This window comes from Meriones unguiculatus, chromosome 8 (genome assembly GCF_030254825.1).
Source record: "Meriones unguiculatus strain TT.TT164.6M chromosome 8, Bangor_MerUng_6.1, whole genome shotgun sequence".
NCBI classification, from domain to species: Eukaryota; Metazoa; Chordata; class Mammalia; order Rodentia; family Muridae; genus Meriones; species Meriones unguiculatus.
In genome coordinates, this window is record NC_083356.1 from 44,734,476 (window position 1) to 44,750,114 (window position 15,639).

The 15,639-nt window shown below is 42.2% G+C and overlaps 1 protein-coding gene across 1 annotated transcript in view; it reads left to right on the forward strand.

Annotated features, from left to right (window-relative positions):
• The first annotated feature begins 392 nt into the window (after positions 1 to 392).
• The window catches only part of Sntb1 (syntrophin beta 1), a 247,406-nt gene continuing 232,159 nt past the window's right edge, over positions 393 to 15,639 (forward strand). Inside the window, exon 1 of the mRNA XM_060389407.1 lies at positions 393 to 960. Coding sequence (XP_060245390.1) covers positions 393 to 960 — 568 coding nt within the window. The remainder of the gene's footprint in view (positions 961 to 15,639) is intronic.

Sequence of the window (15,639 nt, forward strand, 5' to 3'; positions counted from 1 at the left end):
GAACAGGTGAGCGGTTGGGGCCCCGGGTGGGTCCCCGCCCTCGCCTCCTCCTACCGATTCTTCTCCGGCACTTGGCAGCTCCGAGGCTCCTCTCGGTTTGAGGTTTTGCAACTGGCAGCTGGCTTTTTTCCCTCCTCCCCTGTTGAGGGCTCTCCTTCTTCTTTTAGGTTGCTCCACCCCTCCCAGAATCAGGCAAGGGGGAACCAGCTCAGCGGCCGCCAACTGGCGCCCAGCGCAGCCGCGAACACTGGAAGTAGAGTCCCAGGTCCTGAGTGCGCGCTGCGGGGCATTTGCTTCTTCAGCGCCCGGGTGACCCGAGTCCTCCCATCCGCACCCCTTCTCCACTTTTCCCCCCGTTTGCAATCACATGGCATTTTAAGAATGCTGGAAAGATGGCGGTAGCGGCAGCGGCTGTGGCTGCGCCGGCTGGTGGGGGAGGCGGCCGGGCGCAGCGGAGCGGACTGCTGGAAGTTTTAGTGCGGGATCGCTGGCATAAAGTTCTGGTGAACTTGAGCGAGGACGCCCTGGTGTTGAGCTGCGAGGAGGGCGCTGCGGCGTACAACGGCATAGGGACTGCCACCAATGGCTCGTTCTTCAGGGGCTCCGGGACCGGGCACCCGGGCACCGGTGTCGCTCAGCCCCCGGATTCTCCCGCTGGGGTCCGCACTGCCTTCACCGACCTCCCCGAGCAGGTGCCTGAGTCCATCTCCAACCAGAAGAGGGGCGTGAAGGTGCTGAAGCAGGAGCTGGGCGGGCTGGGCATCAGCATCAAGGGAGGCAAGGAAAACAAGATGCCCATACTCATCAGCAAGATCTTCAAGGGGCTGGCGGCGGATCAGACCCAAGCCCTGTATGTGGGCGATGCCATCCTGTCGGTGAACGGAGCGGACCTGCGGGACGCCACCCACGACGAGGCAGTGCAGGCGCTGAAGCGCGCAGGCAAGGAAGTGCTGCTGGAAGGTAAGGGGTTAACGCTGTGCGGGCCTTACCCCGCGGGACTACCTGCTCTTCTGCCCACCCCGCACACTCACGCTCAGCCACTTGCCCCGCAGCGCAAAGGACCCACTGTGCGTCTGTTTTGCCAAGGCAGTGGCGGGCGCGGACTTCTTGACAACTTTACTAGGTGGGGGCAATTCACGGTCACCCTCGCCCTGGCCCCGACACTTGCTGTGCGAAAAGATTAGACGGCTTGGGTTTGCTTGGCTTGGTTGGGGTGCTTTAGTGCACCAGTGTCGGGAGGAAGTTTCATACTTATTCGCTGCACGTGGTTTTATATTTTTATCTGCGGACGATCCAAGCGCAGTGTAGAGCCTGGGAAGTGGAACGGGCAATGAGAGCAAACGGGGTTTTCACCCGCCCCGGTTGCAGAGCAAGGCCGCTGACTCGTGGCGGTTCTGGTACTTTTCTACTTTGGCAACATTTGCCCAGCCCGGGCAGTCCAGCCGTAAAGATAGGAAAGGTAAAGGAACCAGAGAGAGGTGGCAGTGTTTGAATGCTAAACTCCTCTACTGTTCCCCACTTCCCTCCCCTCCAGCACCGAAGCGTCCGTGAGGCTGTGAGTTTTGAGTAGTGCCAAAGGCTGGGAAAGATGTTGCCGATTTAGGCACAAGTTCACTTCCCCTGCAGGGTGTTCAGCCGGTCAGTCCGGATTCCAGGTCCCTCTGGGTGGAGAGCCCGTGAAGTGTTTTTCCTGCTTAGGTCTCCCAGCGTGGTGTGAAATCCAGTCTGCCTTTCAAAACAGTTTTCCCTGCCCATGAATTTGAGGGACTCCAGAAACTAACTCTGAAGATCTGGAGTCTTCAACCCTATCCAATGGGTATAGAATAAGAAGTACCAGTTTCCTTCTGTGTGGCAATAAGGGGCGGGATGGGGGCGCGGGGGAAGGAGGAAGGTTGCACTTTCCTTTTCCCCAGAGCTGAGTTTCTCTCTGTCTTTGTGGCTCTTTGTACACACTTTCACTGGCACTAACATTGTGTGATAATTTCATCAATCTTCTCAGCGTCTTCCTAACTACAGACTGAGTAGTTCAGAGGTCTTTTATTTAGATAGGGGGCTCTCTAGAGCTTGTTTGTCCAATGACACACATACAGGGTGAGTGAATGAAGGAACTCAGCTACTGAGAGGGTGTTCCAGCCTAACTGGTGCTGGTGAGTGACACTGGGAAGCCAGCTGTCCTGGCATGTGACAGCTGGTGCGACCTCACGGCAATGAGATGGTCTGCCCCCTGGCCTGGGACACTGAGGGGCTAGTTGTTGTTGTCTAGAGGATTTTCAATGTCTTCATATGTAATTGCCACACAGAATCTAAAACCTAGAAGGCTGTTTGGTTTGGCTTGACCACTAACATAAGTAAACAGGAAAAAAAGAAAAATCTTGATCAAGTGTGTGTTGGTTTGGGTGACAAGGGAAACTTAGAATCTGGTAGGAGTGTAGTTTGGACTATTAAACTGCTGGGCACCTGTTTAGTTTGTAATCCTTATTAAAAATGTGGAGAGAGGAAGTGACAAAGACAAGTCATGTTTTTCTTCAGACTCTGCCCCTCATCACCTCTCTTCTTCCTGTCTTTGATTTTAATTTAACGAATAATAACTTGGCAAGGGCATTAAAAAGGATTCTTACCGACAAAGAAGATGAAATGGTGACTCCCTGGAGGGGAAAATAAAATTATGAAAAAGGTGTGTGTGTGTGTGTGTGTGTGTGTGTGTGTGTGTATGTGAGTGTGTGCAAGAATTCAGCATTAGCTCTCTCAATTAAGGCTGTGTACTTCTTAAAGAGCAACTGGAAAATGAGTTCTGTCGAAAGCTCTCAAGTGACATTCTAAAGAGCAATGCATCATGTGTTGCGTCATGACGCCGGGAGGAGACCAGGAGGCCTCCTAGACATCCTAGCTCACCTTTTTAGTGACTGCTAGTTAATAAGAGATGCCCGTGAGGGAAGGTATGACTGAAAACAGTGCCCCTTCTTTACCACGTCTTCCTCCCTTCCCACCCTCACCTACCTAGAGATGGAGCCTAGTGCTTTGCCCACTCTAGGCCAGTGTTCTACTCCTGGGCTTCACCCTCAACCCCTAAACTCAGTGCCTCTTATTTGAAGCCAAATGTTTGTTGTCCTCTGCAGTCCTCATAGTGGTCATCAACTCAAGCATCCTAACTCTCCCTTTTGTCATTTGGCATAAAGCAAAGAGTCACTGGGAAGAGGCTTGTTAGAGCCATGGCCAAGGCTTTTTACATTCTCATAACCTAGCAGGTCCCCAAGGTCTTCTGCAAAATAAAAGAAAAGTGTCACCTCTTTAGTTCGTATGGAGACCCTGTGCAACAGCACACTGAGACTATAAGACATGTATGTACTCTCTGTATTTGTACAGCATCAATGAAATAGACATGAAATGTCCCCTTTGGAATGGAGAATACATTCATCTATCTTATTGGAGTTCTTATTTCTTAATTTGAGTATTTTTTAGGGAAGGGATTATTTTGGCTTGATTTCTGATCTGTCTATCTATCTGTCTATCTATCTATCTATCATCTATCTTCATCAAAACTATAATACTGGAAGACCATCCATTCAGAGACCATAGGAGTTAAACATATTCTGATAAAGGAGACTTATAATAGCTAACATTTCTTGAGCACTCCATTTGTGTCAGGCTCTGTTTGCATCTCTTTGGTGAGTCCACGGGGCCAACACTACTGTTGTTTACTTTCCTAGGGAGGAAACAAAAGCATATGTTGTCTATTGAAGAGCAATAACATACTTAGGAGGCTTCCAAGTCTGTCTGATTTCCAAGGTCAAATAACCTCTGTAGGGCTGGTGCCCTGAGCTTCACCTGGGGAGCACATACAGTTGAAGTTCCTGGGCTCCTGGCACATACCCCATTTCTTAAATATGCTAAACTGAGGCAGCTGTGAGCAGGAAACATGAAGAAGGACAGGGCTGTACCTATTAAATATAACAAGAATCTGACTATCAAAAGCTCCTTTGAGATAGCATAACTCTCCAAGACAAAGTTGAACACATGGCCAACCAAGAGTGCGAGCTCCAGTTCTAATTTAAATTGTAAATCATCAATAACAAGTAAGTCAATGTGTTGACCAAGTAGTCATTAGAATTAAGATCAGAAACTTTTACAGTATTTCTCATTTTAAAGGGAGAAAGCAGATACCCACAGACAGGCATATAAATATGGAGCTCTATCATTCTAAAAGGCATCATTCACGTAGACTGTAATTGTTGGACAGGACATGACCACATAGACATTCTTGGCAATTCTGGATGCAAGGAATAACTTTATTTTTAATTATTTTTAAACTTGGTTTGGTTATGGTGTGTGTGTGTGTGTGTGTGTGTGTGTGTGTGTGTATGAGAGTGTGTGCAAGAATTCAGCATTAGCTCTCTCAATGACTCACCAGTGTAGTTTTCAAGACAGGGTCTCATCTCTCAACCTCGGACCCACTAATTTTTCTTTGACTGGCTAGCCAGCAAGTCCTAGGGACCCTCATGTCTCTACCTTCCCAGCACAGGGCCTGCAGAAGTGTTCTGCCATCCCCAGCTTTTTATATGGGCACCAGGAAACTGAACTCAGGACTTCGTGGTTACAGGCAAGCAGTTTACCAACCGAGTTCCCTCCCCAGCCTTTCTCTTTCGTGTATTAGTAAGATAGCAATGAAATGTGTCAGCATTTTTGTAGCTGAAGTAATGATAACATTAGTTCATCCACAATTTTACTAAGAAAGAGGGACTGAGTTTTTGAAAGATAAGCGTTAATGTGTGGAGGTTGGGGTGGATAGACATAATGCTTGGGTGGAACTGGGCTAAGCGAACAAGAAATACAAAGAAAAAAAGCGAAGGAGAGTTCCGGACAAGAACTGTGGGTGGAGGCATACTTGAATACAGAGGTCCTTTGGAAAATCCTCCCTCTCCCCGTAATCCTACCTCTCTGTAATCCTACCTCTCTGTAATCCTACCTCTGTGTAATCTCTACCTCTGAAATGGGAGTGAAGATGCAAGTAGGTGACGATAGCTCTGGGAGAATTTGAAAAGAAGCTAAGCTTTAAAATTTTGCAGTGGTTTGAATGAGAATGCTCTCTCCTTCCCCCCTCCTTTAGGCTCGTATATTTGAATACTTAGTTTTTAGTTGGTGAAGATGTTTGGGGGAAGATTTAGGAGGAGGTGTGTCACTGGTGGCAGAAGTTCAGATTTCAAAAGTCCACTTCATTCCTGGTTAATTCTCTCTCTACCTCCTGCTTGTGGATAGGAACTACTGCTCCAAATCCCTGCCTGCCTGCCTGCTTGCTGCCATATTCTCCAGCATGATATTTATAGACTCATCCTCTGAAACTGTAAACAAGACCCCAAATGCAGTGCTTTCTTTCATAAGTTTTAGTCATTGTGTTTCTTCACAGCAGTAGAAAAGGAACTAAGATGTTAAGGGTGTATAACAGTTTAAGGAAAAGCTTGACTCTTGGTCTTTGAACACATCATGAGTATACTATACAGTTCTTTGGGATATCACTGGAGTTCTTGTTTGGTTTGGTTTGGTTCACTTTTTCATTGTTGTTCTGTTTGGTTTAGTTGTTTGTTTGTTTTTTTCTTTTCATTGAATCCAAAACTCATGAAGAGGCATGTATGGCATCATTTAGGACCTAGAAAAATCTTTCACAGTGAATGACTACCCAGGGCACCTGTGATCCTTGGTTTCTATAAATAAATGCTAGTCATGTGGCGCTTAATCACTAAAATGCCCCTGTGCATTTCTGACTGCAACTAGAAAGGGTCTGTGGGCCATTCTCTTCTTTGCAAATCAGTGTTCTTTAGCAGTGCTCACACCATTCTATCACTTAATAACACTTAGCCTTCCTGAAATTTCTATACCTATGAAGCTATAGCCAACACAGACATAAGATACTTCACAGCCTTGTTAGCAGTTTACATGGATTACCTCAGATCCTCACAATGAAGTGATACTATAAATATCCCTGTTTTACAGTTTTGTGTCTTGCAGAACACACAGGGTGACTTAGTGCTGAAGTGCATTCAAGCAAGACTTTACAGCTTTTGATCTCATAAACAGCCTTAGGAGATAAGCAGATTAGGGATGATTCACCCCCAAGTCATTGATTAAGAGAGTCAAGTTGCAAGAGGTGCAAAGATGGTTTTAATTAGGTCTTTCACTTTCTTATCTTCTATCTTGTTGCTAATAAGTTACAAGAAACCTTGGTGAATAAAAGAACACAGATTTATAATATTATTACATTTAAAAGACATTTTTTGTTTCTGTGCGAATGTACATGCCACTGCTCATGGAGAGAGGTCAGAGGACATCTTTCAGGAGTCTGTTCTCTTCTCCCACCATTTGTGCCTCAGGGGCTGATTTCAGGTTATCCAGCTTGGCCTGAGTGACTTTTTCTACTGAAACATCTTGCCAAGCCCAAATTTATAATCTTACAACTTTACGAAAAGATTTATTTGTATTTATTTTAGGTGTATGTGTGTTTAGCCTGCATGTATGCCTATCATGCATGTGTGAGGTGTGTGGAGAGTTCAGAAAATGTTGGATGTCCTGGAACTCAAGTTATAAACTGTTATGAGCTGTCATGTGGGCTAAAGGAACTGACCCAAGTCTCTACAAGAACAGCCCACACTTAATCCTTTAAGCAACTTCTCTACCCCCCAATTTTAACATTTTTAAAAAATCACAAGTGAGCGTTGGGTCTCCAGGAGCTAAAACCTGCTATGCTGCTTGCTTTTCTTTCACAAGGCCCTTAGAGAGAATCTGTTTCTTTGACTTCTTGGGAACTGGCCGGCAGTATGCCTTGGCTGTTGGTGCTCCTCTTTTCTTAATGTCTCTGATGGCAAGTTGAGTTCTTCTCACATCATGCCCATTGCTTGTCTACCTTCTTCCATTTCAAGGACACTTGTGATTATCTGGTTATACCAAGATGATTCATGAAGACCTCCCTATTTAAGGTCAACTGTTAGCAACGTTAATTCCATCTTCAACCTTCCTTTCGCTTTGCCATGTCTGGTAACTTGTTCACAGGTGCTATAGACAAGGGTCGGAGCATCGTCGAGAGGAGCATTGTTCTTTTGGTCAAATTAATTTGCTGAAGTTGTACCATGGGAGAATATCCAAATAGCCTTCTGAGAATGGCCTCCCACTTTTGTAAATAATCCCCTTCTCCATCACTGCAATGGAGATTTGCATTCATTTGCATATTTATCCCCTAACAGCTAGTGTGCTAGTAACAGATGCAGACAATGCAGATTCTCACAGGGAGAAGTGCTATCTTTGAGCTGTCATGAGATACTATGGCAGCTCATGAGAAAATCACCTAGACTATTCTGAGAGAGGACTACAAAAGGCAAAACATAAAGTTACCCCCTCATACACACACATGCACAAAGTTTTGTGCATTGGCTCCAGCTCCATGTGGCTATGAGTTGAGAGTGTGACTTTTTTTCAGACCTTAGGGATGGAGAGGGGTCAGGGGGTTCTAGAGATCTGGATAGATTTCACATGGGAGTGAAATGGCAAGTCAGCTTTGCAGTTTCAAGAGGAGGACACAGACACCGCTTCAAGCATAAAGTTGTCAAGGCTTTAGATGACTAACCCAGCTGCCATCATCTACCCATAAGCATGGAAGCCCACCTCCACATCTTAAATACAGCTAAGGGAGTTTTTTCAAGCAAGACCTAGGTCAGTAAAGTGGCTTTTATGATTAGGTCAACCTTCAATGGATAGTTAGGCTGACATTCAATCCCCTTTAGTTCCTTAGAAAGAACTAGAAATTCTAAAGAGTGGTGACTTACCTTGTAAGTGATGGAGTTTCTCATTTGATTATATAAACAGCCATGCAGCTCAACCTGGTGCACACCAAACAAGCTGTAGAAGCTATACATTGGTGAAAGAAAGCTGAAGAGATGTCAGTCATGGACTCTGATTACAGGGATCTAAAGCCATCAGGATATTGCAGGTTGATTGACATGGCTGGGATTAGTAATAACAAATTTTAATAAAAACCAATATGACAAATGTATGCCTGGCACACATTGGGTTTTTCAAATATGTTAGAAAAAAAAATAATGGAAAGGTAGATGGGTAGAAAGGAAGAGCAAGAGAAAAAAGGGAAAAAGAGGGGTGGGCAAGGAGAGAAAAAGGGAAGACAGGGAAGGAGAGAGGGAGCAAGGTGAAAGGAGAAAGGGAAGTGGAGGTAGTAGTTAGCCCTTCTTTATGGCTCCCTTCACCCATCGCCCACACTGCTGTGTTAGAGTGAATTGCACCCTACCTGGCTCCATCCACAATGAAGGAGTGTCTTTATAGCACAGAAAGCTCTTACCACAGACCAATCTCGACAGACAGCTGAGGAACATGGAGGCAGATATGATCTTAAACGTTACAGGCAAATGTAATTATCTTTTAATGTTATATTTATAACCACTTTTCCCCCTTTACCCTCTGTGAGGGGCCCACAAGTCTGAACACTTTTTGACCCGGGGAGACGAAATGTCTGCTTGGGTATTTCAACTGCTTCTTTTTTTTAAGCTTCTGTGTCAACCTGAAGTTTCGGACCATATTCCTTTATGAGGCTGGTTGGAGAAACTCTTCTATCCCCTCCTTCTGTGGCAGCGGGCAATGTTCTTCATGTTCAGCTGTGTGTTTTAGCGGTCACCCCATGGAGTTTGTATTAAAAATAACTCACCGCACACGGCTCCATGTTTGTGAAAGGCATCTTGCTGAAGCTTCCAGGGGTCTGCTTTAGTGAAGGAAAATTATTCTCCAACAGCTACTGGCCTACTAAGCATTCTATTTTAAATGATGCATTTCAAAGCAGTTTAATGTTAAAGAAAAGCCAGAAGTTCCCTTGCATTTATACCAAGCGTTTTATATACCAAACCTCATTACCCACTTCACTGGCCTTGATCTATAATAGTACTTGCCTTTAGCTCTGGCCTGCAGAGTGAGACCTAAGCGGAAATATATATTACTCACTACAAAATCAAAGTCCTGACAGGCCCATGCAAATGAGCTTCACTCTAAAAGTGGGGTAGGCACGATGGAAAAGTGCCCAATTCAGAGCACTTGTAATGGAAAATAAAGTGATGACCCATGCTTAAGCTCAGTATTTTTTTTTAAACTGCCGCTCATCCTGTGGCTTAAATCGTCACTCTTAGCATTCTGAAAAGTGTGGGAAGATTTGTCTAAAACTTGACTGTTTGCTGAGTGTTACTGTGCCTACATACAATTGACTTGGGTCAATGTTCAGTGGTCCCTTTCTCTCCCTCACCTTTGTTTCTCTACAGCGAATGCTTTCTCTACAGGGTGGGTCTTGGGTTTGCTCTATATAAGCTTAAATTCGTATCCTACTGCTCTTTAGCTGTGTGAGCCCACTCAAGTGACTTCACAGTGAGTCTCAGTTTCTTAATCAGTAAAATTTGCTCTTTGGTTTGTTATGAAGGGTAAAGTGAGTCTGTGAGAAGGAATTAGCCCATTGCCTGGAGTTTAATAAAGAGTAAATGACTGCTAGGTGCATATCACATGATGTGCTTATCTAAGTATTATCTTTAGACAGAGTTCAATAATCTAAGAGTTTAGTGTGCTGCATGAATTTTGTTGCAAGTATAAGGAACAAATGGCTGCTATAACAGATGCCTACCGAGTGTTTATACCTTGAAGGGACTTGAGTGATGATCCCACATAAGTTCATATGCCTGATAAGTTTTACCAACTTCACATTCTCCATCACCCAGTCCACAGTGCAAGTTGCTGTGGTCTTGGGGTGGCCAAGTATGGGATCTGCAACAGAATGCTGACTTAAAACATTATGCAAGAACACACACACTTTTATAAAGACAAAGCCAACAAAATTTACCCTACACAGCAAGATTCAGACTTCAAAAATTATAGTAACAGGAATATTTTACTAGCGAAAAAAAAAAAACCAAAGTTTATTTTGTGGAAACTTAAAATTTATGTAGGTGTTTTATACAATTTTTATATAAATGTATTTATGTAACTACATTAAACCCATGTTTATATTTCTGAGTTTTATTCTGTTAGCTTTGGAATCCAAGAGGTCACCCAATAAAAGATGTATCATGTTTGTATAAGAAAGAAAGAATTGTTTAAGATGAGTTATACAGAGTAGACGGCTACTTAAAATCAGGACACTAAAGTGCTCTTCATACTCTGCTTAGAAAGAAGAAAAAGAAATCCATTCCAGAGAGAGCCATGCCAATAAAACTTATCAGTAGCAGATTTGGTTCTTACAGAAGGCTATCCCCTTTGAGGCTTTGAGCAACCAATCGGTTCTAACACATACTTAGATTTGATTTTACAATGTCAATATTGTCGTGTGCTTAGAAAATATCCACCCAGATAATTTAAAGTGGCCTCAGGTTGAGTGACCCTAGATGGGTGATGCAAGTGGCTGTAAATAGTCTCTGGAAGAACTAAATTCCCACAAAAAAACCTAATCACTTGAGAACACCAGGTACATTCTCAAAGTCAATGACAACATGAAAAGAGCCAATGGAAGTTATGGAATATGATGTGCAATAAATATATACAACAGCATTAAAGTAATGAAATTTTATTCAGGTTACTTTTTTTTACTGTTGGAGGTGTTTATGTTGTTTTAAATTAATTTTGCATTTTAATTTAGCATTCAAAATAATATTTCATTATGTTATTTTCATGCATAGTTATTGCTGTATTTTGCTCATATTTCATCACCATACCATTCTCTCCCTTCCATTTCCCCTCATGCCTCCTAAATAAACCCATTTGGCTCTTATATCATATATATGATATATATATATATATATATATATGCATGAATGTGTGCATGTATACATGCATGCATAGGTTGATGTGTCAATACATTCTGCATATGAGAGAAAAGGAGTGGACATTTTTCTTTCTGAATCTCACTTCTTTTATTTATTGTGATAAACTACAGTTACATGCAGATGACATTTCGTTAATCTTTACAAATTAATAAAACTCCATTGTGTATATGTACTATATTTTATTCATCCTTTTACCCTCTAACAGGCATCTAGGCTGATTTTTTAAAAAATAATCTTTTTTGGTAGAATGATTGAAATTGTATACTGTTTTTCTAAAACAGAACATTGCAGAAAGGAGACCAGTGTAGAGAGGTGGTTTAGTCTTCTTATTATTTTTACATAAGTTACATATGTATATTATAAAATAATAATTTAAAATGTCAAGAGAGTTAATCTCACCACACAACCTACATAATAGCCAAACTACATGTTAAGGGTATCAGAAGCTGAAAGAACATATCAGAGAAGAAGGACCAGAAATGCTACAGAGCAAAGGAAGACAAACAGCAGCAATTGCTTGGCTGTTTGGTGTCTTGCATTTCAAACACTGCCACCTGAAGCATTCTTTCATCTGACATTAAAATCCAGGTTAATGATCCTCTCTTTTGTTTGCAGCATTCTTATACTTCCATTTCTTTGCTTTGTTTTTAGAAAATTTCTAAGTTAAAGTAATTCCTGTTTGTAGCATCCCTTTGTATACACTTCCTCACAGCTCTTCTTGACCAGAATTTTCGTATCTAGACCTTGTTTCCAGAACCCAAAGGCCAGAATATTAAAAGGTAGTGGTGGTGGTGATTCAGTATAAGTGCATTTGCTTTTAATATCCAGAGCAAATGACTTAGGCTGCTATTGCTATTGATGGAGCAATCTTAAGCTCTAAGGACCAAATTGGTCAATGTTTAAAAATTATAATCATGCCAATATTGTGCTATTTTCTCTTCTTGACTTGGTGCAAGAGCATTCCTGCTCCCCAGGTTGCCCTGTGTCTGTCCCCTGAAACACTGTCACACAAGCACCTGGTTCACTCCTTCACTTTGCTGGAGTGCTTTCTCAGGTTGCTTCCTGAAAATGATGCTAGAGACAGTGCACAAAGCATTTCTGAAGCAGCCTCTTATTTGATTGGTAATATGGGCAGAATATTTGAGAAGGTAGCAGTGTTTTCTTCTTTTAGTAGTTTTGAAAACAATTTTTAATTTTATTTCTATTTATTACAATTTATTCACCTTGTATTCCAGTTGTAGCCCCCTCCCTCATCCCCTCACAATCCTGCCCTCCCTCCCTCTTCTCCTCCCATGCCCTTTCCCCAGTTCACTGATAGGAGAGGAACTCCTCCTCTTCCATCTGACCTTAGCCTATCATGTCTCATCAGGACTGTCTTTCATAGTCTTCCTCTGTGGCCTTGTAAGGCCGTCCCCACCCCTCAGGAGCAAATGATCAAAGAGCCAGCCACTGAGTTCATGTCATAGACAGCCCCTGCTCCCCTTGCTAGGGTGCCCATTTGTAGACTGAACTGCCATGGGCTACATCTGTGCAGGGGTTCTAGGTAAAAAAAACATTTTTAGATGCATTTCTACTTTAATGCTTCTATGTGTGGTATTTTTTTCCCTAAAATGTTTAATAACTTCTTTCTGTAACTGCTAAATATCAACTCTGAAGTTTCATGTAGTGTTAACTTTGCTCTGGGGATTTTGTTCATCAGTTTGCCAAGTCATCTACGGATGCTAAACAGTTCTTAGGCTGATGCTCTAAGGTCCAGCTTCTTAGGCTCTGGATCAGGACTCTGTCTACCAGGCCATTGAATGTGGAGTCTGTGAAAATCTGGTATCAGTGAAAGATTTCTGAATGTACAACAGCCAAAATTTATTTATATTCAGCATATAAGAAATGTGAGGTGTCCCTTTAGTGCTTGCATCATGGAACTTTATTGCACTTTTGGCTCTGACCCACACAACATGAACACTATGCACTGCACATGCTATCACACCTTGCAAAACCTGCTCAGGCTGCATCAAACACTTCATCTCAGAGTGGAAACTATTGTATGCTATAAATTGGAGATATTTCACTGTATGCGGTTTTCTGCTTTAACAGAAATGTCATGGTTGCTTTACAGGAAATAAAACAGTTGAGTATTTTCCTACCATCCATTCCTCAGCATGAATGTTTCAAATTAGTGCTTTTTTGCATTATGTTGTGTCAAATTGTTTGATTTTTAAAATTGGTTGATGACCTGAATTTCATAATAATTCTTAAATGAATTTTGACTTGAGACTAAGACAGAATTTTAAGTTTCTGAAATGACTCTAAAAACACTCCAGCCATTTTGTGCTATGTATTTATGCAAATCAGCATTTTCAGCATTGATGATTATAAATATCCATCAATATGTGAAAAATGGTGAAGATGCTTTATGTTCTGTAGCATCAAATGTTTCATTATTTGTGTAGAAATCAAACACATTCATCTCAATAGTATCTGAATTTGCTTTCATCTTCAATCAGTGGCAAAGCTGAAGTACACCAAATAATTGTTTTATTTTCAAGACTTAATTTTATTTTTATTTGTATGTATGTGCATATGCAAGTGCATGACATGAAATCAGTGCCTGCAGAGGCCGGAAGAGAGCGTTAGATCCCCTGAAGCTGAAGGTACAAGTGGTTCCCAATATAGATTCTGAGAATAATACTTAGGTCTTCTGAAAGAACATCAATCACTCTAACTGCTAAGCCTATTTTGTTTTATAATAAATTTCTTTATATTTTATTATCAGCAAGTGTTATATGAAGTTACATAGTCAGCTCACAATAGTGCCATGGACTATTTTAGAACTTCAAGGAAAGCGCCACAATATCTTGTTAGATACTACACAAATTCCTAATTTGACTTTTCAACATTAGTTTCTCACATGCCTTCTGTGACGTGAGATCTTGACAAAGCTGCATTTTTCTGCAGCAACTGTGAGTAAGAGATACCGGTGTGGTGTGGAAGGTATAGAAGCCATCCTTATGTTGACCATAACGATGTCAGCACCCAATATAATTGCAAGATTTGATACCACTCAACATGTACAAAGATCTTAAGACATAAATGCTTACACTTAGGGCCTTGGACCTCCAATAATAAACAAATTTGGTAATATTTTATGGGAGGTGCAGGGAGAGTCAATCTCGGTAAAAACCAGCCTTTTACAAAAGGTTTTGGAAGGAAATGTGAAGTTTTATGGATGCGCATGATTTCTTCTGAACACATTTATATTAGGAAAAGATCACCATGAAGCTCCAAGTTAGTGTGTTGCCTTCTCTGCATTGAGCTTATGGCATCTGGTTGGGAATTCCTGCAGTCCTGTACACTGGGGCATCTTTTTGTTGAGAATACACACAACCCTCACAGTGATGCTAGCTAGAAGTACCAGAGAGTGAATGATAGCTAAGAGTTATATGCCTGTCCCCTCCACATCCTTCTATCCCCGCCTTCTTCCATAAAACTCCCTGCACTCAGCCCAAAGTTTGGCTGTGAGTTTCAACATCCCGACAAAGCTAAAAAAAACTGAGCTCAGGGGATCCTACATAGACTGCTACACCAACCAAGGACTATGCATGAAGAGCACCTAGACCCCCTGCTCAGATATAGCTAATTGTAGCTCAGTCTCCATGTGGGCTCCTGAGTAGAGGGAGCAGGGGCTGCCTCTGTCATGAACTTGGTTGCCTGCTCCTTGATCACTTGCCCCTGGTGATGAGACCTTGTCAGGCCACAGAGGAAGAGGATCCAGGCAGTTCTGATGAGACTTGAAAAGCTATGGCAGTTGACAGAGGAGAACTCCCCCTTTCAGTGGACTAGGGGAAGGGGATAAGGGGGAAGAGGAAGGGAGGGTGGCACTGGAAGAAGTTAAGGGACCGGGTGTCGATCAGGATATATAATGAATAAATTGAAAGAAAGGAAGGAAGGAAGGAAGGAAGGAAGGAAGGAAGGAAGGAAGGTAGGAAGGAAGGAAGGAAAGAAGTATATGCCTTCCAAAAAAGATGGATGGCAAGTTTTACCTAGATCCCTCAGCTGTCAATAGGACTATGCTGAGCTCCAGGGGCCTAAGTGGCTCAGTGTGGCTATCATTTGTTCATTCTCTTTATGGACTCAGGTCCTACTCTACTCTTTGCATTCCCTATGATTTTATAAAAAAAATTCTTGGGCTGAATTTTGATCTCCAATTATAACTCCTGAGATTCACAAAAATGTAACATCTCTCAAATATAGGAATCATCAGGTAGACACAGCACATTCAAAATTGAGAAGATAGAAAGGAATCTCAAGATAACTGAGTGAATACTAGTTCAAACAAAAAAAAAATCTTTGAAAATTTTATTAACATTCTTTGAGAGAAAGCAAAGCTATTGCACTAAAAAAACAAGAGATGCTGTATAGAAAGGCAACAGCAGGAGAACGAGAAAATTGTTTTGAAACTTAGAGTTATATATTATAGATGAAAAAGTCAATGTAAAAAATGTAGATAAGAAGGTAACCATACTCCAAATGTGTGTGTGTGTGTGTGTGTGTGTGTGTTGTGTTCAGGGCTGTCTATCCATGAACTGGGGAGTAGTAAAACAATGTGTGAGACAATCAAGAATAGTGGGGCTTATAGTCAATGGAAGTGATAAGTTCTGGTAGGAGCTGAACAGCTTAAGCTATTTATTGCTACGTGGACAAGTTCACCCTTTCTTTTGTTTAAAGTCTCTAGCTCCTGTGGTTTGATTTTTGCTTCATTTGTGTTTGAGAACACATATAAGGCTTAACAGCATTC